The following is a 26,179-nucleotide window of genomic DNA, read 5'->3' as shown; positions in this document are numbered from 1 at the left end:
GTATCAATATTCAGACTATCCAGTGTCATATAAGCAATCCCATTAGCTGCTTCAGCATTGTCAGTGTATTCAGATTTCAAGTCCTATATTTAAGTGAACAGAAACTTCTAGCTAGAAGTACCACCATAGAGCACCTGAGAAGGGCATGGCCTAAAAGGCAGTATAGCTAGGCCCTATTACTTTTTTTTTTGGTTTTAAATCACTTAGGAAGCTCTATGATCTCAAGCAGATCACCCAATTCCTTCAGGCCTAAGATGCTCTTTTTAAAAAAGGGGATCATACCAATGGCCTAAAAATCCCTCCCAACTCTAAGATTGGATATTCTATGACCTGGTATTCAAGATCTGTAGTCTATGTGAAGTGCATAAAGGATATTCCACATTAAAACAGGAAGGCTGTACATATATGCCCAGCACAATGGCCTAAGAATCACATTTTGTGGAAGGTTTATGGCCTGCATATGTGACTACACCTTTAGTCCAGCTATATTAAGATGCAAAGGATGTCATAATCATAGACTAAAGATGAAGGGACCTTAAAATTTAGTCATCTTATCCAATCTCTCCTCTCCCACTTCCTCCCATAAATGGATGATACGTGGCTTTCTAACTCATATAATGCAAGCCTCAGCATTATAGGTCAAGAGAAAAAGAAATACACACAAGTATCCAGTTACTAAATATGCTCTTATGCCTTTAATGATGTTAATTTTAAAATAACAAAGTCTTAAAATCAGAGAAGAAAGGAAAAATTCTCAAAGTCTTACCTCAAGATTTACCATAACAAAATTATGGGAAAGTTCTGAAATTTCTGTAGATTCTGCAAATTTGGGCTTTAAAGCTAGGGGGGGAAACAGATTTTGGATAGAAGAAAAACATCATCATATTGAAATCCTAATGAGCATGAGCATAAAAATTTATCTTTGGTAGTTCAGGCACTTCCTAAGTTGATTTACATAACTGAACCTTCTCTCCTCTCTCATTTTTTAAAGAACCAGAAATATGGGAATTTGGATGCCGATCCTGCTTCTGCTACCTTTCAATATAGTAAAGTGACTTTGAGTGACTTACCTTCATTTCTCTGATGCTTCTACCTCATTTATGAAATGAAGATAATGGCATACAAATGAAAAAAAAAATTACTATTTGCCTTTTACAGCCACAGTTCAATATCTTCTATCGAAGAATAGACAGCAGAGTAACTATATTCTACCATTTAAAGATATTATTATACTATTTACACTAGTTTTACACTTATTTTCCAGGTAGGTTTTTATTTATAGCAACATACTAAACGAAAGAAAAAACTTGACTAGGAAAGTGGCAGATAGTATAGCAGAAAGAACACATGCATCAGACTTAGATAACCTTGGATTTTAATTTGGTTAAGACTTCCAGAATTATTTCTCACATCTGTTTCTGTACATGATTTCAATGTCCTCTAATAGTTACTGTCCACAGAACATATTTTAGCACTTCATTCCATACTCTATATAACTGTATCTTAATTGCCTCCCTATATAACCCCCTACAAATAAAATCGTAAATTTCTTGAGGGCAGCAAATTTATGTCATGTATGTCTCTTTGGTAACCCTTAGAGCAATCAGCAGTGCTGAGTCAGAGTCAGTGCTCATATTTGTTAAGCATTAATACTTGAGAAAACATCTGAGGTTTGATTTTAAATTGAACAGTTGTGCTTACCTTTGCAAGCTCCACACCAGGATTTATGGATTATCACCATCAGGGGCAATCCACTTAAAAACAAAACAAAGAAATTATAATTTAATATTTCTATTTCAGTTTCTGTAAACAAAGATTTATGTACAAAGATGTTCATGTAGTATGATTTCAATTGGGGAGATCTTAAATACAACCTAAATACTCAGTAATAGTACATTATTACATAAAATTATTGCTAAATCCCAAAATTTCTTTAAATTCTGTGAATTTGGGCTTTAAAGCTATGGAGAAAAGATTGTGGAATAGAAGATATCAAATTATAGTATTTCTAAATGTTGTGGTAGGGCAGGCCATGGTGGCTCAGCAGGTAAGAGTGCTTGCCTGCCATGCCCGAGGACCAGGGTTCGATTCCCAGTGCCTGCCCATGTAAAAAAAAATAATAAAAAAATAAAATAAATAAATGTTGTGGTATTATAATCACTAAAATGTAAATGAAAAATTTTCATTTGTATGATAAATTAAAAACCAGTATATTAAATTATCATTTAATAGTCTGCTTTCAATTCTGTACATATATAACAGAGAAAAGGGCCCAAAAATAAATGTCAAAGCTTAATAGCAGATGATGAGATTGTAGATTTTTCCTCATTTTTTTTAATTTTCCACAATTAATTTTTATAACTAGGGAGGAATTTATTGTTGTTTTTAAATAACGAGCAACATAACCCACGTTAACCAGTCTTGGTCAGATGAAGGTATTAAGCTCTCTAGGCTCAAATGCCAGCTTGTATGTCCCTGTGTAGCAGCCACTGGCTTTCTCAATCATACAACCCATAACTCCCTGAATCACCATACCACTATAAAGATATCATTGCACTTGCTATATCACACAGTATCTATTATTTACTCATCTCTCCCCAGTAGACTTGAAGCTTCCTGAGGGAAGGAACTCAGCTCTCTATATCCTCTTTATCCGGCACACAGAATATGATTAATAGCAAACATTTATATAGCATTTACTGTATGCCAGGCACCATTCTAAATATACATAAACTAACTCATTTTAATGTGTCAAATGAATTATTCAACTGTCTCACGTTAGGTCTACTACAAATCTGGGATGGATTTGTGCCCCTATTATCTGCAACAGCTTGAAAACCAAATAAGCAGGGCAAATTTAGGTGATGAGTAGGGTCAAAGTGACTGTAGTTAAGAGACAAGCTATTCTGAACATTTGACTTATGTTTCAGGTGCTTTGCATGTGTCATAAATTCTCACAACCCTAAGGTATATACTGTTAGTGTTCTCATAACACAAATGGGAAAACTGAGGCGCCCAACACATTATTTACTCACACAAAATCCAGGTTCTTCCACTCACTGGCTGAGAAGTCTCATTCTAAAATCAATGTTCTTTCTGACCATTATCGTCTACTTTAATTTAGAATGGCAGTCTGGAATCCATAGGCTTAAAGCCAACTCAACGAATTCTCAACTATCTTAGAATAGGGTAATGAAGGTTGGAAAGGGCCTTATGGAGATTGCCTACTCCAAATCTCCATTTCCCTCAAGAAGCCTCTGGTTTATCAGAGACATGGAATGGTCCAGATTGCCTGATCAGCAAGGAACATACCATCAAGTAAGGCAGCCTATCTACCCCAACTATTAACAGCCCCATGTACTTACAAAGCAGTTTAGAATTCCTTGCTCTCCCTTTTCTTACTTGTAAACTTCTACTCATCCTCTCAGAGCAGGGGTCACTAAGCCACAGCATGCCGATCAAATCTAACACCCCTACCCATTTCTGTAGGGCCTGTGAGATACTAATGTTTTTTTACATTTTTAAATGAAAGAACAAATTTAAAGAATAGCATTTTGTTACATGTTAAATGAAAATTAACTCACACCTCAGGGTCCACTGAAACACATCCATTCGTTTAAATATTCATTGTCTCTGGGTGCTTTTGAACTACAACTGCAAAGTCAATTAGTTGTGACACACTATATGGCCCACAAAGCTTAAAACGTTTACTATTTTGTCCTTTACAGAACACATCTGTTGACTCTTTATTCAGAGTGATAGTTCAAATGCCAACACCTCTGTGAAGTCTTCCCAAGAACATCTTCTCTCAGCATCTAGTTTTTACTTCCCTCCTCTGGTTCCCAAAGTATACTGTCCTCATCCTCTGATCACCCTGTAATCATGTTTACAAATTGTCTGTATTTCTCACTAAACTATTAATTCCTAAAATACAGGGCAAAGATTGTATATAAATCACCTTTGAAGACAAGAGGCACTAGTAAATAGTAGGTACCTACCATGATAACATGTGTATCTAAAATCCTACATTAATAAGTTATGTAAAGCAAGAGGTAAGGATTCCAGCAAACTCTTCTTTTAAAACATTTTATTTAAGAGACGAAATAACATAGTAGCTATGTCTTTTATTTCCACCAAAAGCAAGAGCTTCCCAAGGACAGGAACAAATGAATCCATCTGTGATCCTGGTCCTGAGGATTGAGACTAACACAAAGTAGGTACAGTACTCAAAATTAATTTTTGTGCTATGAAAGACCACTGCAGTTGCAGGACTGTACCTACTTCACGTTTCTTTTCAGTGATTTAAAAACAACCTATCCATGCAGTCTGCTCTTCCATAACTCAGATGAGGGAAATCAGTGGTGTGTGATATCCTAAACAGAATCCAATCTAAGTAATCCCTGACCACCCGTGGTCTGGAGGAATTTGCCAGCATCTTTCAAGCCAGTTTTCCATCTTTAGTCAACCTGTGTTGTAAACTCTAGGTCTCTACACAGAAGCATTCTGAAAGTTTGAGTGACTCAGTCACAATAATAACTCTAGTAGTGCCACACATCAATAGACCTTCAGACTATTCCTCCCAGAGAAACAAAGAGCAGTGGAGGTTATAGACAAGCTTTTTTCCTATCCCCTCTGTTTAGCGCAGGCTCTGGCTCAAGTACTGCAAAAACATGTTGGCTAGTTGCGGCAAGTTCTCGTTGTTAGGATGCATTTTGGTGTAAGAAATAAACTGGCGACGAAGGCGGCTCAGCTCTGCCATGGTCAGGGACCGGGTAAAACGCAGGTGCTCCGTGGTGCCAGGAAGGGAGAGTAAGTCCCCAGGAACAGCACTCTTCTGCGCCTCCAATAGTCCTGCCAATACCTGGCTCGTGACCTGGTCCAATTGGTGGAGGAAGCTGCCTGAGGCGAGGGGCTGGGACTGCGTGGATTGATGCGGTGGCGGAGCCCGATTTTCAAACAGGGCAGCCCGGATCCCCGCCAGGGGCAACGGCTCCTCTAAGCCTACCAAGGTGAAAAGAGGCCGGTCCCAGCGGTTCCGAGAATCGGGAGCCTCAAAGCGCAGCTTTAGAGCCTCCAGAAGTTCGGGAGAGTAAAAGGCACCGGACACGTTTTCTGTCGTTTCCTCAGATTCTGGAGCCTCGAGAGCCGGAAAATCTGGCGCGCTGGTTTTCTCCGGCTCCAGTATTTTAGAAATATCGGCTCGGGGTGTTCCATTTACTTCCGAGACAGGGGCTTGCGGTTCCCTGAGGACACCGTTGCCGGCCGCCTGAGGTCTCCCGTCCTCCTCAGCGCTGGGCCGCCAACTCACACTGACGTTCCGGCCCACGTTCTCCTCCGCGCGGGTCTGGTGGGGCGCCCGGTTCAGAGCGCCCGGCCACACGCAGTAGACCATGCAGAGCTGAGTGCGCGCCGCTCGCGCAAGGCAGTAAAGCTCGTAGCGGAAGCCCTTGATGTAGTTAAGCGAGTCAAGGATGACCACATCCTGGCGGTTCAAGCGCCGCTCTACAGTAGCTCGCAGGGCCCCGCGCAACGCCTTCTCACGGGCCGAGTCGTCGTACACTGTCGCGTCCTCTGCGCCCAGCACCGCCGCGTCGTCCACCACGTACACCGCGCGGCCCTCGGCAGCCAATGCCCGGCGCAGCTCCTCCGCGCGCCGGCTCTTGCCGCTGTACGGCAGCCCGCAAAACACCACGAGCGGCATCCTCCCTAAACGCCGCCATGCAAGACCGTACCGCTTCAACTTCCGGGTTGTCTGACTCTCTAGAATAAAGCGGAAATGCAAACGGAACTTCCTGTTTCCCATGACTCTCATAGGATCTCTTGTTGCTATGGAAACAGCTTTCTCAGTAAGGCTCTACCGAGACTACAACGGCAGCTTCTGCTTTGCATTTTGTGCCGCAGTTATTTATATCAAAAGTTAAAGGCCCCAGGAGATTGTGATCTCTTTGCGCCAAAACCAATGCCCATCCCATTTAATGGGGCTTTAGTGAGCATCACTATTGCAGAACAGTCTGCACTACATTTAGCATACAGAAGCCAATTGATAAATGATAGTTACTCTTCACCTATTTTACCCAGGGTTCTCATTAAATGTTTATTCAACAATTATTTCAACTATTCAAACATTTCCGTGGCTGGAGGTACATAAAACAGTTCCCCTCTAGGAGGACAAGGGTCTGAATGCAAAGAGTCAATAGGTTGCTATTGACACAATCGGAGTAATAAATGCTATAAGCGATAGATGCAGTCCAGGTTATAAAAGTACAGAAGAAAGAAACAAAACTCAGACAAATCGATGAATAATTTACCTAAGAACAGCCTTTTGATTTAGAACTTTGAAGACTAGTAGGAGTTTTTCTTTTGGGGAGGGTTGCAAGATAAAACAGGATCCCCAGTTAAATATGAATTTCAGATAAACCACAAAAATTCTTTCGGGTGTAAGTGTGTTCCAGATATTGCATGAGACATATTCATAGTAAAAATACTGCATAGGGCATATTTGTACAATAAAATTATTTGCTGTTAATCTGAAATTCAAATTTAACAGGGTGTCCTTTAATTTTTTTTTTTTTAATTTTTGTCCTTTAATTTTAGTTGCTAAATTTGGCAACCCTATTTCTGTGGAAGGTGTAAGACCCTAGGGCCATGAAATTGTAGGACCTATTCTAGGAACAGCAACCTCTATAGTTTGGTAGATGCAGAAGCCAGTGACTGTGTGAATATGCCTTATGGTGTGGGGTGGAAAAGGTCATTGTATTTCTCCAGTACAGTATAAGAGAGAACATTCAAGTCTTGTCACTGCCACTTAGTAGCTGTGTAACTATGGGCAAGTTATTTAATCTTTCTGTGCCTCAACTTCCTCTTCTATAAAATGATAGCAACAGTTCTTTGTAGGCTGTACCAACTTCATAACTTGTTATGAGGACTAAATGAGTTAATACATGTTAAATGCTTAGACCAGTGCTTAGCACAGAATAAGCACTCAGTACATGTTAGTTATTGTTATGCTTATTAGTATTAGTACTGGTAATATGGTACTACTTAGCACAATAATAATATATTATATATAAAGTAATATATATAATAATAACCACTATACAGTAAGCACTGTGTTGAACTGAATTACATGAATCTATATTTTATAAATCTACTATAAGCCAACAGCCTGATATATCTATCTATATAGACTAACAGAATATTGATGCAACTACCTTCTAAAGCCCATTTTCCCCAAACCCATTTTCATTTAAAACATCCAAACAACAAAGACTGACACATTATACGGTAGCAACATAAAAGTTAAACACATAGAAATTGGAGATAAAAGGACAACTTTCTTTGATTTCCAACTCTTACCACTTATTATCCAGGTAATTGTGAGCAAGTTTATCATTTATCTGATGCTCAGTTTCCTCCTTTGTAAAATATGGTTAATAAAGAATATACCTTTTTTTTTAAAAAAAACGTGGGCAGGCACCGGGAATTGAACCCGGGTCCTCTGGCATCGCAGGCAAGCATCCTGCCTGCTGAACCACCGTGGCCCGCCCTGTACTTTTTTTAAGAAATAAAAATGCATTATTGTACAATTCCATGGCAGATCCCAGACTCAGGGAAGCTGAAGCCCACAGTCCATCCCATCTCTGGCTCTGTGTTTGCTCTTTGATCCCCACAGTGTCCTGGAATATCAGGGTCTCCTGTGAAATGTACTGGTATCCTTGAGTGTTATTAAGAGTTATTAAGAGAATTAAATGAAATAATGCATTAACTTAGTTCACACGATGCCTGCCTTACACTAAGTGCTCAAAAAATGGTAATTTTTGCTATTATTATCAACAATACTATGATTATCAATCTTGACACATGCCAAACTTTGCTTCTTCACCAGTTCTCAGGCCAAACATTTGAATATGCTCTCTGTTTGATAGAAAGTTTAGGAATCCTGCCACTCTGTCACAAATGCAGGCAACTAAAGCCCACAGCTCATAAAATTTGGTCTATATGATCTTTATACATTCTTAAAATCGCCCTGTAACTTACTTTCATTTTCTCCTAAGAACCTGTCTAAAACAGAAAAGCCCCGCACCTTATCAAAACCTAAGAATGCCACTGGCTTCTGATATAGAGCAAGAAGTATGGAGAAGCATATGGGTTCACCTGATCTTACCAGTTGTGGGTACACTCTGCACAGCACTTTTCCCTCTTTTGTGCCACATATAGTCTTATAGCAAGGACTTATACGGACTGAGGGCCAAGACCATTTTAGTTATCTTTGAGTCTCCCACAACACCTGACAAGGTGTCTTATACATGGTAGATCTAATGTGAATATTTGCTAAATGAATGAATTCTCATTAGAGAATGTATGGTATTTGACAAATATTCTTAATGAAATATACTTGAAGCTTTGCAAATTTATGGTGAAACAATGATTTAGGAACTTGACAATTTTAAGTAAGTTCAAAAATGGCTTTTATAAGCTTCTGTGTTTAAAATCCAGGATTATAAATCCTTTTTATGCAAGGAGTCATTAACAGAGTTAGAGATTCTAAGAAGCCTATGTCTCAGATATTAAAGATCATCTGAAGGGATTAAGAGAGCCAGAGGAAAAGAAGAAGAGCATCACATCCTATGTCCTCATTTTAGTCTCATTCCTGTGGCTCAACTCTAAGGGTCAGGACAGAAAGACTGAATTATGAGTATTTATCCTGTCAGATACTACAGCATCCACAGCTCTGTTACCCAACCTTGAGGCATGGTTTACACCACCAGGCTCCCAATCTTCAGTGACCAAAAGGGAATAATGAAGGTTGAGAGACAATCATGCAAAACGTTAGCAAAGAAAACCTCAAGGGCAGGTCAATCTTATCCAAAAGCCAAAAAAGCACAGACACAAAATAAAATAAACAAAAGGCACAGATACAACATGGATAAATTTTGATGACACCAGGTTGAGTAAAATAAGTCAGACACAAAAGGAAAATATTGTATGATTCCACTTATATGAAATACCTAAAATCAGCAAATACATAGAGACAGAAATTAGATTACAGGTTACCAGGTGTTGGGGCAGGGGGTGGGAATGGAAAGTTATTGCTTAATGGAGAGTTTTAGTTTGGAGTGATGCAAAATTTTTGCCAATGGGTGTGGTGATGGTACAATATTGTGAATACTGTTAATATCATTGAATTGTACACATGAAAGGGATTAAAATAGGAAGTTCTGTGTTGTATCTATGTTATCTCAATAATTTTTTTTAAGCCATAGACATTTCATTTTATCCTATTATCAAACTGTTAGTGGGAACATCATTCCCATAACTTAGAACCTCAATTCTCAAAAAGCCTCCCCTGCCCTGCTCTGCCTTTTCTTCCTCCTTTGTATGGATTGTTGGTAGATACACGAAACCAATTAATTCAACTGGTGACTATTAAACATTATGTTGGAGAGTGCAGGTTCTACAGCCAGAGTGCCTGCACCTGAATCTTAGGTTTGCCACTTACTAGCTGTGTGATACTGGACAAGTTACTTAACTGCTCCATGCCTTAGTTTTCTCATCTTCTAAAATGAAGATAACGACAGTAACCACTTCTAAGAGTTGTAAGAATAAATTAGTTCATATTAAAGGCTTAGATCAATGTCCAGGGTGTAGTAAGCAGTTAATACATCTTGGCTAGCAAGATTCAGTGTACTCAGTTCTCATTTCACCTGAAATTAGTGCTAAATTGATAACTGGGAAGTACTTTATACCCATAAATGACCTAAAACTATGTCTTGTACCTGGCAGCTGCTTCTTTCTTCCCGTCTTCTAGTGTCCTCCAATGAATGTGATCTCCAAAACCTAGAAGGGAAGAGCTTATAAACATTCACACAATGAACAAAGGGCACAGACCCAACAAAGAAGTATGGCATACTCACCAGGTACCCCAAAAAAGGCTGGGACCACATCTATTCTGTTCCCTCTCATTTTCCTAACATTTAGCACTACACACAGCCACAGTAAATACTCAAAAAAAAATATTTACAGAACAAATGAATCCTTTTTTAGGTCCTATTAAATAAATAACTTAATTTTATATCTAGAAAATGTTAGTGATCATAATAATGGCAGTGCTATTTATTAACCACTTAATATGTGCCTGGAATGCTGTAAATTATTGCATTTAAATTTTATCTTAAAAATAACCCACTTTTACCTAACCTCTCTAAACTTTAGGGTTTTTTTTTCATGTTAAAATAGGAATAGCTATATCTCATAAAGATCTTACTTAATATAGAATAAGAAAATATATGTAGAGAAGTTAGCACAACGCATATTGTCAATGATCAATGAGTAGCAGTTACTGTCATTACTTACAAATAAGACCTCTAAGACTCAGAGAAGTTACATAACCTATCCCAGGTCACATTTCAGGTAAATGGCTAAGCTGGGATTCAACTTCAAACCTGTGACTTTCCTATTACTACACTATTTTTCAGACCCTCTTTCAAAGAAATAAATTCAAAACTAATGTCTATACCATATCAAAGCTACCATAGGGAAGTAAACGCTCATCTAGGTTAGCTCATGGAGTCAGTGTCAGAACAGAGAATAGAGCAGGGCTGTCCTCTTGGTTGTGTTCAAGTTAACGATCATCACTTTTCATTCCCCAACAGCATCAGCTGCTGGCCAAGAGAAAACATGCCACTTTCCTAGGGCCCACAGTTTGATCCTGAAGAGTAAATGAGTAAGTGAGGGTGAAATCTGCAGGATGCCTAGAACTGGAAGGTACCTAACAAAATCACCATCATTTCACCCATCAACACTTAAACTCAGCCAACTGAATCCTGTTTTGTCAAAATGCCTAGCTAGACAGTCTGAAGTGACACCCATGGACAAAACAATGAAATCCTAGATTAAATTGATTTTTAAAGTATACTCTCTGGGCTCGTAGAATAAGGGAAATCTCCTCCACAAACACATGGTAAGCTAAAACCAGAGGAGGAACAGTGAACAACAAAGAAAAGTACAAGGCTGCCCCCAAAGCATAATGTCCATTATGATCTGGCAAAATGGAGGAGATAAAACCAACGCTTCCATATTGACCCAATCTTCAAAAGTGACTAGAGTGGGTTCAGGTCAGTAGTACCCCAATGGTTCCAGATGAATCAAATACAAAACCTTGCTGGAGGAAAGTACTGCCCACTTTATGCCTCTAGGATAGCCAATGATGAACAATCAATATGAGCTCACAGTCACAGATCACGAAACACGTAAGAAAACAATCACATGAGAATGAGTCAGCAGAAACAATAAACAGATGTAGACTCCCAAGCACTTTAGATATTAGAATGATAAGCTACAGAGTACAAAAATAACTATGTATGAAATGATTAAAGAAATAACATGGAGTCATAAAAAATGGCATGCAACAGGACACAATTAAGATCGAATAGGCAAATCTGTAAGTGCAGTAAATAGAACTTTTATAAATTGTTGAAATAAAAAAAATCAATGGATAATGTTAAAACAGCAAATTAGAGACAGATGGAGAGGTAGATCATAAGAAGTTATCTAGAATGCAACACAGACAGACAGGAAAATGGAAAATAAAAAGGAGAGACCCAGAAATGTAGAGTAGATTTAAGAAAATCCAATATAGGTAAATTGGCGTCTCAGCATGAAAAGATGGAGGAAAACAACATATTTTAAAATAATGGCTGGGAATTGTCAAGAACTGAGACATAACATGAATCTGCAGATATGAGAAGCATATTGTATACAAAAACAATACATACAAACAAATATCTAAATTGTAGTAAAACTTCAGTTTTAATTTTAATTTGAACGCTTTAAAAACATTAAAAGATCTAAAGAGTAGATGGAAATGACATATTTCCTACAGAGGAGCAATATTTAGACGGACAGGAACAATAGAAGTCAGAAGACAGCAGAGTATCACCTTCAAAATACTGAAAGAAAATAACTCTAAACCTAGAATTATATACCCAACAAAACAAAACTGTCTTTCAAGAAGAAGGGCAAATACACATCTTTAGATAAATTGAGAGATTTTTTCACCATCAGGTGTTCACTATTCATTAGCATTTCAATAAATAGTTATTTATTCAACAGTATTATGTAGTGGTTAAGAGCAGGGACTCTGAACCTAGACTCCCTATGTTTGAATCCAAGTTCTGTTGCTTACTAGCTGTGTGACTTTAGCAAGTTACTTAATCTCAATTTCCTCAGCTGTAAAATGCGTTTAACAATAACACCCATCTCATAGGGTTGTTGTGAGGATTAAATAAATGAATCTATTAAAGAACAGGTCTGGAACTTGAAAGTTACTACATGCACTTGCTATTAATATAATATGCCAAAGCACTATTCTAAATACTTTACGAATATCAATTCTCATTATAACCCTTTGAGGTAGGTAGATAAGAAAACCAAGTCGTAAAATTAAAGAACTTTCCCAGGGTCACACATCTAATAAGTGTTAGAGCTGGGATCTGAGTCGGGGTCTAAAGTCCTTGCTTCTAAGCATTACACTGTGCTGTCTTTCAAAGTAGAAAGAGGTAAGGATAAAGAGGCAAAGGAGATAATAGACAATGCAGGGTCTTTTGAGCCCTGTAGAGACTCTGACTTTTATCCAGTGAAACGGGATCTGTTGCAGGGATTTGAGCAGAGTAGTAAGGTGATGTGACTCATATTTTCATTGAACTGCTCTGGCTTCAGTGCTGAAAATAGACTGTAGAGGGGCAAAGGCAAAAAAGCAAGGAGGCCATTAAAGAGGTACTGCAATAATCAAGCAAAACATGGTGGTGGTTTGGACAGCCAGAGTGGTAGAGAGAGTAAGATACTATCAGACTCTGTATACATTCTGAAGGCAAAGTCAACAGAATTTTGCTACGGCTTTGGATTAAGACAGCAAAGAGAGGGCTCCTCTAAAGTTTGTGACCTGGGAAACTAGAAGGATGGAATTGCCATTAAAAGAGATGGAGAACAAAGTAGGTACAGTAGGTTTTGTAGAGGAACATTAAGAGTTTGGATTTGGATATGTTAGTTTTGAGATGCTTATGAGACCTCCAACTAGAGAGGTGGAATAACTGAATATTTGATTTTGGAATTCAGAGAAGAATTATCAGCATATGGATGTTATAAAACTGAATAATATTACCACAAGGAAATGAGTGTAGATGGTGAGGAAGACAAGGACTGGGTCCCGGAGCACTCGAAGTGAGGGGAAATGAAGAATCAGCCAAGAATATGAGAAGGAGCAGCTAGTGAGACTGGCAGAAAACTAACACACAGTCCTAGAATCCAAGTGAAAAAGATGTTTGAAGAAGGAAAGACGTTAACTGAGTCTAATGCTGCTGCTAAATCAGAAATGACCGGAGAACACTGGTGACCTTGACAAGATCAGTTTCGGAAGAGGAGTGAGGATGAAAGCACAATTAGGAAAAGATCAAGATAGCCCAGGAAGAGAGGAATTAGACAGCAAATACCTACATCTCTTTCAAAGATTTCTGTCATACTGGAGCACTAGTTAGAGGAGCCTGGGTGTTGAGAATGGGTTTTTATTCAATATGGGAATAAAGTATAGGATGTTAAAGCTAATAGAAATGATACTGCAGGGATAGGAAAATTGTTGATATAGGATGAGAAGAGAGCATAATAAAATTTTGTTGAGCCAGAGAGAGAAGAAGGGATTTATATTCAAGTAGAGGGATTAACCATTGCTAGAATGGTCAGTTAAACCAGAAATAACAAAGAAGAAAGACTATACAGGCACTGGAACCAGAAATGGGTAGATATGGTGGTGAGAACTTTTGAAAGGCCCCTATGATTCCTTTGGTTTTCTATTAAAGAAGAAGCATGGTCACCAGCTGAGAGTAAGGACTGAGAAAGAGACATCAGATGTTTGAAAAGACAAAAGTATGAAATAATCTTCTAGGAAAGAAAAGTTAAAAGGAAAAGGGATAATGAGAATAAAGGCATAGGTAAAGGATACATTTCAACGGAGTGATTCAAGAAAAATATCTGGACGCAAAAAGGAATAGTAAGCAAATAAACAGGTAAGGATGTAGAAAAATCTGAATATTGCTTGTATAAAAATTAATGCCCAATTTGTAGGGTTAAAAGACAGAACTAAACTACTGGACAATAATTGCTTATAAATAAGGAGAGGATGACTAAAGTTAAAATGCTTAAAGGCCTTCCAATTCTTGGGAATATTCAAGTTATTAATGTTAGATATTGTTAAGTATGTAAGATAAAAATGCTAGACTAGCCACTAAAATAAAAGAACTACAGTACCAAGTTCCAAGTTAATAAAGGACAAAACAAAATAAGAAAATAAAGTAAGAACAAACAACATTCAAGCCTGAAAGGAAGGGCAAAAAAAAAAAAAAAAAAAAAGGAGAAAAAGGCACAGAAAATGCAGTCAAGAAGGAAACTGGATGGGAGAAACAAGACCAGCTCTGTCAATAATCACAACAAACTTAAACTTGCCAGTTAAGGTGAAAAGATGGAAATTGTCAGACTTGTTGTTATTGTTTTTTTAAATCTACCTCTATGATGTTTATGAGAGCAAGCCTTAAACAGAAGGACTTGTAAAAGTCAAAAGTAAAATGACTGAAAAATATATACTAGACAAATGCCAACTAAAAGAAAGTCAGGGAAACAACATGAATATCAGGCAAAGTGAAATTTCTCTATAATCCTAGGCTACTCATAACATAGATTACAAAGCTTACAGTCATAAGAAGTTACTGTTAAGAGAAACTCTGAAGCAGTACTGGGCAATAAAATGTCCCGTGATGAGGGAAATGTTGTACATATGTACTGTTCAATATGGTAGCCACCAGCCACATGTGGCTACTGAGCACTAGAAATCTGGCTAAAGCAAATGAAAGGCTGAATTTTTAATTTTATTGTTTGAATCAACTTTTTAAATTAATTTTTAAATTTAAAAAATATATAAGAACAAACACAAACATTCTTAACATATGATCATTCCGTTCTACATATATAATCAGTAATTCACAATATCATCACATAATTGCATATTCATCATCATGATCATTTCTTAGAACATTTGTATGAATTAGTTTGAATTAATTTTTATTCAAATAGCCACTTATGGCTAGTGCTACTGTATTGGACAACATAACTCTAGAGATAAAGTAGTCCAACCCTTCCATTTTACTGAGGCCTAGAAAAGTTAAGAGGCTATCCAAGATTACAAAGGAAGCTAAAACCAGAATTAAGGTCTCCTGATTCCTTAATAGCATGGTTTTCCAGCACTCCAATAATTCCCAAGCTCTTTTCTAGTACCCCTAACAGGGCCTAGAGATATAATTTGAAACAGTCCACTGCAAATACAAAATTCCTTTGAAAAAGCATATTTCCTTTAAAAGGTACATTGGAAATCCTTCATAACCTTGGATTTGGCAATGAATTCTTAGATATGATGCCAAAAGCATAAGCAACAAGATATGAAGTAGATAAACTGGGCTTCATCAAAATTAAAAACATCTATGCATCAAAGAACATTATCAAGAAAGTGAAAACACAACCAGAATGGGAGAATATAACTGCAAATCATATATCTGATAAGGGTTTAATATCCAGAATGTATAAAGAACTCCTATAACTCAACAACAAAAAGGCAAACAGTCCAGTTAAAAAGTAAGCAAAAACCCTGGGCTTGAGAGATTCTTCTTGACCAAAAGGGGAAAGTGAGAGATGAGACAAAAATAAAGTTTCAGTGGCCGAGAGATTTCAAACATAGTCAAGACATTATCCTGAAGGTTTTATGCTTATGTATTATATATATATTTCTTTTTAGTTTATGGTGTACTAGAGTGGTTAGATAGAAGTATCTGAAACTGTTGAATTGTATTCCAGTAGCCTAGATTTTTGAAGATGATTGTATAATTATATAGCTTTTACAATGTGACTGTCTGATTGTGAAAACCTTGTGTCTGATGCTCCCTCTATCCAGGGTATGGACAGATGAGTAAAAAAAGAAAAGAAAGAAAGAAATAATGGGGGGGGGGATGTGGGGTAAAAAAAGTTGGGTAGATTGAATTAGTAGGGGTCAATGAGTGGGAGGGGTAAAGGGTATGGGATGTATAAATTTTTCTTTTTATTTCTTTTTCTGGAGTGGTACAATGTTCTAAAAATGATCATGGTGACGAATACACAACTAAGTGATGATATTGTGAGTCACTGACTGTATACTGTGGATGGAATCTATGTGTGTGAAGTTATCCTAATAAAAGTATATTTAAAAAAACAGAGCAAAGGAGGGTCCAGGTGCGGAGGCATGGAACCCACAGGAATGCACGGGCAGGAATCAGGGACTAGGAAGTAGACCAGGCTGAATTCCCTGGGCATGCTACTCTCACCAGTGCAGCCCCGTGACTGGGGACTCACCCCATATCCCATGCACCAGAACCCTATCACCCACTCCCACTCCCCACGTTCTAGGTGCCCCCACACCACCAGCCCCCAGTGCACGTACCTGCCCCACATCCCACCCCAAGTGCAGCCCAACCCACCTCTCCTGAACCCCTTCCAAGCACTACCTACCTTTCCCTCTTCCCGGGAGGCTATTGCCAGCACACACAGGCTACCCCTGCTGCCCCTGCCCATAGTGTCGCACAACCTCACCCCAGAGCCCCTGAACTTTGCGCATCAGTTTATGGCACTCCTAGGTCCATGTATGCACACAGGCCCCGATGACATCATTCAGCTCTGGGAATCGCACTTTATGGCAGTCCTAGAACCACACATGCACGTGGCACTCAGGCACACTTCCCAACTCTGAGAAGTGCTGACCGGCGCAGCCGGGTCACATCTGCCCCCAATCCACAAAGGCATAATGCCAAATAGCTACCACAGCTCTACGCGTGCTTACAAAGCAGGGTTACACTCCCCTGACCAGTGCACCTGCAGAGCTACATCCTCCTTGGCCGCTGGGCACCCAAGTTCATAAGCATCAAGCATGTGCACCCAACCTGTGCCTACACATGCCCAGAAACAGATCACTGCACAGAGTGCCCCACCCCATACCCTGATCCTGCTGTACAACCACCTGCAAACACAAGGCCTTAGACTACTGAAAGAAATCAACTCCTGAGTAAATCACTCAAGATACTTACATGCAATGAAAAACAATGGAAGATCTCTAAGCATATCACAACGTAGACAGATAAAGCCCTGCCTAATGTCTAAATTAAAAGACCAGAGGAGACACAGACGTTGGGACAATTGATCAAAGATGTTCATTCAACTCTACTTAATAAAATAAGTGGGATAGCAAATGACATAAAGGAGATCAAGAAGACAGCAGAAGAGCATAATGAGGAATTTGAAAGAATAAAAAGAAAAATAGGAGATATCCAGAGATTAAAGAATCTGCTGACCAAATAGAAAACATACTAGAGGCACAGAACACCAGATTTAAAGAGACAGAAGAAAGAATAAGTGAAACAGAGAACAGGATAACTGACTTTGAAGACTCAAAACAACAAATAGCAAAAAAGATGGAAAAAATTGAATTGGGTCTCAGGGAAATGATAGACAAAACAAAGCATACAAATATAAAAGTCACTGATGTCCCAAAAGGAGAAGAGAGGAGTAAAGGGCTAGGAAGAGTAGTTGAGGATATAATGAGGGAAAACCTCCCAACCCTCATAAAGCACATAAATGTACAAGTCAAAGAAGCCCAATGAACTCCAAACAGAATAAATCCAAATAGGCCTTCCCCAAGGAATATATTAATCAGTCTGTCAAATGTTGACAAGAAGCAGAAAATCCGGAAAGCGGCAAGAGAAAAACAATCTATTACATACAAGGGAAACCAAATAAGACTATTTATTCAGACTATTCAACTAGCACCCTGGAAGTGCTTTCTCTTTCAAGATCCTGAAAGAGAAAGCACTTCCAGCCAAGAATGCTGTACCCAGACAAACTGTCCTTCAAAACTGAGAGAGAGATTAAAGTTTTCACAGCAAAGAAGTCCTGAAAGAATCTGTCAATAAGAGACCAGCCCTACAAGAAATATTAAAAGGAGTTCAGCCAGCTGGAAAAAAAAAATGACAGGAGAGGGAGGTCTGGAGGAGGTCACAGAATTGAAGAGTACCACTAAAGGTAATTTAAAGAATACAAAGAGAAATAGGGAAAAGAATATATAGATCTGACAAATAAAACAAAAAAGATAACATGGTAGATTCAAGAAATGCCTTTTCAGTAATAACTCTGAATGTTAATGGACTAAACTTACCAATTAAAAGATACAGATTGGCAGAATAGATTAAGAAAAATAATCCAGCTATATGCTGCTTACAAGAGACTCATCTTATACACAAGGATACAAATAGATTGAAAGTGAAAGATGGAAAAAGATTTTCCATGCAGGTTATAACCACCAGAAAGCAGGAGTAGCTATACTAATATTGGATAAAACAGACTTTAAATGTAAAGACATCATAAGAGACAAAGAAGGACACTATATACTAATTAAAGGGTCAATTCACCATAAGATATAACAATCAAAAATGTTTATGCTCCCAATCAAGGAGCTCCAAAGTACATGAGACAGACATTGGCAAAACTGAAGGGAGAGACAGATGTTTCAACGTTAATATTAGGAGACTTCAATACACCATTCTCCTCTATAGATAGAACAAACAGACAGAAGATCAACAAGGAAAAAGAGAAGTTAAATAACTTGATCACTGAATTAGACCTAACAGACATATTTAGGTCACTGATCCCAGAGTACAAGGATATACATTCTTCTCTAGTGCTCATGGAACGTTCTCCAGGATAGATCATATGCTGGGGCACAAAACAGGTCTTTATAAGTTTAAAAATACTGAAATTATTCAAAGCATTTTCTCTGATCACAATGGGATGAAGCTGGATCTCAATAACCACCAAAGAACAAGAACATCCACAAATATATGGAGATTAAATAACGCACTCTTAAACAACCAGTGGGTCAAAGAAGAAATTGCTAGAGAAATCAGTAGCTATATGGAGATCAATGAAAATAAGAATACAACTTATCAGAACTTCTGGGATGTGGCAAAGGCTGTTCTGAGAAGGAAATTTATTGCCCTAAATGTCTATATTAAAAAACAAGAAAGAGCAAAAATCGAAGACTTAACAGCACACCTGGAGGAACTTGAGAAAGAACATCAAACTAACCCCAAAGCAAATAGAAGAAGAGAAATAACAAAGTTAAAGCAGAGATAAATGAATGAGAGAACAAAAGAACAATAGAAAGAATCAATAAAACCAAAAGTTGGTTCTTTGAGAAAATCAATAAAATTGATGGGCCACTAGCAAGACTGACAGAAAGAAAGAAAGAAAGAACGAAAGAAAGAGGATGCAAATAAACAAAATCAGGGCGGGCCACGGTGGCACAGCAGGCAGGAATGCTTGCTTGCAATGCCAGAGGACCCAGGTTCGATTCCTGGTGCCTGCCCATGTAAAAAAAAAAAGAAAAAATATATACAAAATCAGAAATGAGAAGGAGTGCGTTACCACAGACCCTGAAGAAATAAAAGAAATCATAAGAAGATACAATGAACAACTATATGTCAACAAACTAGACAACTTAGATGAAACGGACAAATGCCTGAAGACACATAAACAAGCTCAACTGACTCAGGAAGAAATAGAAGAACTCAACAAATCAATCACAAGTAAAGAAATTCAATCAGTCATCAAAAATTTTCCTACAAAGAAAAGCCCAGGGCCAGATGGCTTCTCAGAGGAATTGATCAAACATTCCAAAAGGAACTAACAGCAATCCTGCTCAAATTTTTACAAATATTGAGGAAAAACGAACTCTACCTAACTCATTTTATAAAGCCAATGTCATTTTAATACCAAAAACCAGGTAAAGATGTTATAAGAAAGGAAAACTACAGGCCAATCTCCCTAATGAACATAGATGCAAAAATTCTCAATAAAATATTAACAAATTGAATTGAACAACACATTAAAAGAATTATACACCATGACCAATTGGAGTTCATACGAGGAATGCAAGGATGGTTCAACACAAGAAAATCAATTAATGGAATACAGCACATTAACAAATCAAAAGGGAAAAATCACATGATCATCTTGATTGATGCTGAAAACGCATTCAACAAAATTCAGCATCCTTTTCTGATAAAAATATTCCAAAAGATAGGAATCAAAGGTAACTACCTCAATATGATAAACGGAATATATGAAAAACCGACAGCCAGCATCATACTCAATGGAGAGAGACTGAGAGCTTTCCCCCTATGATAAGGTACAAGGCAAGAATGCCCACTGTCACTGCTATTATTCAACATTGGGCTAGAAGTATGAGCTAGAACAATGAGGCAGGACAAAAAAATAAAAGGCATTCAAATTGGAAAGGAAGAAGTAAAACTCTCATTGTTTGCTATCATATCATATCATAGTATAATATGATACTATACTTGGAAGATCCTGAGAAATCTACAGCAAAGTTACTTGAGTTAATAAATTCAGCAAGGTGGCAGGATATAAAACTAATGTGCAAAAATCAGTAACATTTCTATACACAAGCAATGAGTGAGCTGAGGAATCAGTTAAGGGGAAAATACCATTCAAAATAGCAACTAAAAGAATCAAGTACTTAGGAATGAACTTAACAGAGGGAAGTAAGGGATTTTTTCACAGAAACCTACAACATTGCTCCAAGAAATCGAAGGAGCTCTAAATAGGTGGAAAGACATTCCCTGTTCATGGATAGGAGGGCTAAATATAGTTAAGATGTCAATTGTCCCCAAACTGATCTACAGATTCAACAGAGTACCAATCAAAATTCCCACAATCTACTTTGAAGATTTGGAAAAGTTAATTACCAAATTCATCTGGAAGGGAAAGAGACCCCGAATAGCTAAAAGCATCCTAAAAAAGAAGAACGAAGTGGGAGGATTAACACTCCCTGACTTTAAAACCTATTATAAAGCCACAGTGATCAAAACAGCATGGTACTGGCACAAAGATAGAAGCACTGACCAATGGAAGAACCAAGAGTGTAGAAATAGACCACCATATCTATGGTCAACTGATTTTTGACAAGGCTCCCAAATCCTTTGAACTGGGACAAAATAGTCTTTTCAATAATTGGACATGGAAGAACTGGATATCAATAGCCAGAAGAATGAAAGAGGATCCCTATCTTACACCCTACACAAAAATTTATCCAAAGTGGATCATTAAACACCTAAATATAAGAACTAGCACCATAAAGCTTCTAGAAGAAAATGTAGGGAAACATATTCAAGACCTAGTAACAGGAGGTAATTCCTAAACGTTACACCCAAAACACAAGCATCAAAAGAAAAAATAGATAAATGGGAACTCCTCAAAATCAAATGCTTCTGCACCTCAAAAACTTTGTCAAAAAGGTGAAGAGGAAGCAACTCAATGGGAGAAAATATCTAGAAATCACATATCCAACAAAGGTTTAATTTCCTTTATATACAAAGAAATCGTAGAACTAAACAACAAACGAACAAACAATCCAGTTATAAAATTGGCTAAAGATATGAATAGGCAGTTTTCTGAAGAGCAAATACAGATGGCTCAAAAGCACATGAAGAGATGCTCATTTTCATTGGCTGTAAGGGAAATGTAGATCAAGACTACAATGAGATACCACCTCACACCTATAAGAATGGCTGCTAATAAACAAAGAGGAAACTATAAATGTTGGAGAGGATGCGGAGAAACTGGGACACTTATGCAGTGCTGGTGGGAATGTATAATGTTGCAGCCACTATGGAAGACTGTTTTGGCAGTTCATTAGGAAACTAAATATCAAGTTGCCCTCTGAACCAGCAGCAGCACTACTTGGTATATACCCAGAAGAGCTGAAAGCAATGACACAAATAGACATTTGCACACTGATGTTCATAGCAGCATTATTCACAATCGCCAAAAGATGGAAACAAACTAAATGCCCATCAATAGATGAATGGATCAACAAGTTGTGGTATATACATATGATGGAATATTATGCAGCAGTAAGACAAAGTGACTCTGAAGCACACGACAAGATGGATGAGTCCTGAGGATATAATGCTGAGTGAAATTAGCCTGACACAAAAGGATACTGTATGATTCCATTTTTATGACCAGCATAAAGGTATAATCAGAGCTTATAATACAGAAGACAGGGGACTTAGAGATACATAGAAGCTAGAGATGGGTAAACTGTTAGCTAATGAGGTTGAACTCCAATGTAAGGAATAGATAGGATTTAAAGTGGTTCTCTAGTAGATCTACAATACTACCATATTGAAGATGAACAAGATTGAAAGGGGTTGCACAGACCTACGTGTCCCACTGATTCACACTACGTAAGAAGTAATTATGCATTACTTCTTGCAAGAATTACTTCAAAGATTTGATTCTTGTACAAAGAATGTTTAAGCCCAGGGTACAGGGGGAAACTGCTATTGCATGCTATGAGCTATGTTCAGAAGGAAACCATCAGCACTACCACAGCAACAGCAGAGATAAATAATGAGGGGAGGGACAAGAGTTAAGAGGAGGTTTAGACTCCCTATTCGGCGAGGGTGTATTTATTGGTTTTCTTTCTCTTGGGAACAATGAAATTAACTAAAATTGAGAATGTTGATGGGCTGCAGACTTTGGGCCCTCTACATGATGCCCAATGACTGCAGGTGGCAGAAGGATGCACTGATGGAGAAGGAGATTGGCGAACGTTGGTGTATTCTTATGAAGGTTGTGCTGCTATAAAAAAGAACAAAGTCGTAAGGCATGTAATGATGTGAATGAACATGTGAGACGTTTGGTGAGATAAAATAAGCCAGAAACGAAAGAACAAGAATGGAATGGTCACCTTTAGAAAATGCTTATAAGAAAACAGGCACCTAGGTTGTAAGCTCTTAGAGCAAACACATTAAGTTCGGAGTAGTGATTATTATTTCTGGATTATGAGAGGTTGTTTTATATACATAATCTGATATTTAGAGATAAGAATGAAGCCGAACAGGTTGGGATTAAAGTAGTTCAGAACATAGCGTTAAGGAAGACAGTGTCTATATTTTAGAATCACACATACTGTTTGAGACCAATGGAAGAAAGGTTTATTTGGTCTGGAACTGAAATTTTCTGTAGTGCATAATCTAATTCAACCTATCTGTACAGCTCTTTGGAACAACTGAAACACAGGGAGCACAGAATAAGAAAGAGGTCCTTTAATTCTGTATAGATTATTGTAATGTCTGGATATATCCTAGAGTATATTAAGCAGATAATCAAAAAGTATTGGCAAAGTCCCTTGAGGGATGGGAGAAAGAATATGTAACTATTAAACCTTACCATCAGGGAATCCGCTGATACTGTGTCAAACTTAACAGACACCCAATTCAATAGACCATACCCTCGATCATGAGGCTTACTCTTGTGAAGCTTATGTAGGTAGCAGAGAAGCTTAGACTACCTATAGGCATACCTAAGAGTTACTTTTGGAGGACCTCTATTGTTGCTCAGATGTGGCCTCAGTCTCTCTAAGCCCAACTCTGCAAGTGAAATCATTGAGCTCCCCCCATGTGGGACATGACATCCAGGGGTGAAAGTCTCCCTGGCAACATGGGACATGACTTCCAGGGATGAATCCAGGCCTGGCACTGAGGGATCAACAATTCCATCCTGACCAAAAGGAGGAAAAGAAGTATAACTAATAAAGTATCAGTGTCAGAGAAAGTTCAAATAGAGTCTAGAGGCTACTCTGGAGATTGCTCTTATACAAGCTTCAGGTAGACCTTGCTACCTATCATAACCTGCCAACCCCCAACCAAGACCATTCCAGGCAATCCTTGAGAACACCTAGGGCAATATATAAGATTCCACAAGGGTTCCATGCACTAGAGTAATTTTCCAGAAACCTAAAACCTCCAGATGAGTCCCTGGTCCAGATAAGTCCTGAAATCTCGCCCAGCCTCTCCAGACATCAGATAGTTTCATCTCCCTAGCCCATATTAGTGACAGATCCTTTCAGTATGAAAAATTTAGAATTGCCATAGCCCAAACACCCCTAAAGAGAGGGATGGAAAGATCAAAGGTGATGGTGGAGTTATACAGATATGATAGGATTCAACAAATGAATATGAATGCTATCAATCATTAAATTGTTATCTCTTTTAGTCTCCAGTATCTAAACGCAGTTAGAAGTAAAAACCTAAAATTGTGAAATTGTAAATCATGCCAAACTCTGAAATATGTTCTACAACTAATTGTGGTGCTGTGCTTTGAAATTTATAGCTTTTTTGTACATATGTTACTTTTCACAAAAACAGAAGGAAAAAAGTCGATCATGATGATAAAAAAATATTTAAGTCTTCTAGCCTCCTATATTCTGGAGCAGCTGGAAGCAAAAATATAAGAGGATCGTACGTATGGTAGCCCATAACAAACTCTGGGATCTGTCCTTTACTTATTGAAGAGTGCTTTGAAAACTATTGCTTTTTTATTTCTTTGCTTTGTATAAATGTTATACTACACAATTAAAAAAAGTTAAAAATTAAAAAATAAGTGGTAGGAACTAAGCAAGGAAAGTAAGATGGAAGAACAGGGAGCTTTAGGATTCAGTTTGTCTTCCAGGGCAGCTAGTAAACATCCAGGGACTGTCTGAAACAATTGTTTGGGAACTCTGGAGATCAGAAAAATACTATACACCATACAGGGAAGAGGGGGAGGAAGAGATTGAAAACTGTGGTGAAGATCTGTGAGTAGATTTCTCCATGCTGCAGAGGCTGGTGTCCATCCTGCACTGCCATGGTAGGATACCTTGGGAGCCACTCATGACTGGAAACAGAAGTCATCCTTCCCAAGAATGGGGGTCAGGGTGGGGGCACCGACTGTGGCCTTTGATTAGTGATTTTAGATTGCTGTGTTCCAACTCTAAGTACAGCTAAAGTTTCAACTCACCTAGGACAGAAAGCAGCTGTCAGCCTCTGTTTCAACCTTCAGCCTGACAGGGGAGGAAGCAGGGCTGATTTAGAGACACAACTTCTCAGGGTGGTCCAAGGTGGGGGGAACAATTTGCTGAAGGGGAGCAATTTCCTAAGAAAAGGGAGGGGGGCATGGATGCATACCAACTGTGGCTTTTGATTAGTGAATTTGGATTACTGGGTTCTAGGTCCTAGGACAGATATTGTTTCAACCAACCCAGGACAGAAAACAACCAGCAGCTTCTGTTTCAATTCTGCCCCCAGCATGGGTGAAAGCAGGGCTGATTGAGAGATACAAGAAACTGGAGGGAACAGTTTGCTGAAGGATGGCTCTTCACCAAGAAAGGGGAGAGGCATGGCCCAGTGTAGTATGTGGCTTTTGATCAGATTTTGATCAGAATTCAGATTGCAATATTTCTCAACTGGCACTGGAAGAAAGTAGCTGGCATCCTCTGTCTCAACCACATCCCTGGCATGGGCAGAGTTGGCTGAGACTTAAAGGCACAATACCACATTAGGACTGCAGAGAATAGTTGACTAAAGAGAGCCATCAGCTGAACAGGCCAGGAAAGGCTACATTTGGGGAGCCATCAAAAAGAAGATAAGTATCCTTCTGGGTACTGTCTCCAGGCCACTTTGGAACCAATCCAAATCCCTTTAATGGGTCCCTGGGCATGTTTTTGTTGTTGTTGTTGTTTCAGCTTTTAATAAGGGGATTTATTTAGCTATAAATTCACAGTTCTTCAGAGGAAAGGCAGCTGGCTTTCCTCTGGCCTTCTCTGTCACATGGGAAGGCACATGGTGAATGTCTGTTGGGCCTCGCTCCTGGCTTCTGGGTTCAAATGCCTTTCCTCAGGGTGATTCCTTTTTGCAGCTCCAAACATCAGGTTCTGAGCTGTGAGTGCTGAAATGAAGTATGCTGAGCTGCTGAGCTCTCTTCTGACATCTCTCTTTTAAGCCTCCAACTAATTAAATTAAATGTCACTCATTGCAGAAGGCACTCCCCTTAGCCAACTGCAGATGTAGTCAGCCATAGGTGAATTTCACATGCTAATAATTTAAGTTCACAGCAACATAATAACAGGGCATCAACACCTGGCCAAGTTGACACCTGAACGTAACCATCACAGCATCTTTACCAGACCTTCTCTTCCAGGACCTGTGGAACTGAG

General features: G+C 38.5%; 3 protein-coding genes across 6 annotated transcripts in view; all 3 read right to left on the bottom strand.

Moving 5' to 3' along the window:
- The window catches only part of RAB3B (RAB3B, member RAS oncogene family), a 232,478-nt gene that overhangs the window by 120,383 nt on the left and 85,916 nt on the right, over window positions 1–26,179 (bottom strand). For 2 of the 3 annotated variants that reach the window (XM_077149669.1, XM_077149668.1), the window contains exon 2: window positions 1,702–1,754. The gene's annotated coding sequence lies outside the window, so the exon portion shown is untranslated. Of the gene's footprint in view, window positions 1–1,701; window positions 1,755–9,776; window positions 9,838–26,179 lie in introns of all 3 variants that reach the window. The other variant, XM_077149667.1, reaches the window with a different exon arrangement.
- The window catches only part of TXNDC12 (thioredoxin domain containing 12), a 56,333-nt gene that overhangs the window by 4,385 nt on the left and 25,769 nt on the right, over window positions 1–26,179 (bottom strand). For both annotated transcript variants that reach the window (XM_077149673.1, XM_077149672.1), the window contains exons 2-4: window positions 9,777–9,837; window positions 1,702–1,754; window positions 767–840 (exon numbers count right to left, since the gene is read on the bottom strand). In XM_077149673.1, the coding sequence (XP_077005788.1) occupies window positions 767–840; window positions 1,702–1,754; window positions 9,777–9,837 (188 nt within the window). The remainder of the gene's footprint in view (window positions 1–766; window positions 841–1,701; window positions 1,755–9,776; window positions 9,838–26,179) is intronic.
- On the bottom strand, window positions 779–7,048 carry KTI12 (KTI12 chromatin associated homolog). Its single transcript, XM_077149660.1, has 3 exons — window positions 4,282–7,048; window positions 1,702–1,754; window positions 779–840 (listed from the first exon to the last, which is right to left on the bottom strand). The coding sequence occupies exon 1, from the start codon at window positions 5,810–5,812 to the stop codon at window positions 4,637–4,639; it is 1,176 nt and encodes a 391-aa protein (XP_077005775.1). The 5' UTR covers window positions 5,813–7,048; the 3' UTR covers window positions 779–840; window positions 1,702–1,754; window positions 4,282–4,636.

This window comes from Tamandua tetradactyla, chromosome 2, assembly GCF_023851605.1.
Source record: "Tamandua tetradactyla isolate mTamTet1 chromosome 2, mTamTet1.pri, whole genome shotgun sequence".
NCBI lineage: Eukaryota > Metazoa > Chordata > Mammalia > Pilosa > Myrmecophagidae > Tamandua > Tamandua tetradactyla.
This window is presented reverse-complemented; position numbering and strand designations above follow the sequence as displayed.

Excerpts from the sequence above, each read along its gene's own strand:
- KTI12 (XM_077149660.1), bottom strand. The coding sequence starts at position 5,812 with ATGAGAGTCATGGGAAACAGGAAGTTCCGTTTGCATTTCCGCTTTATT.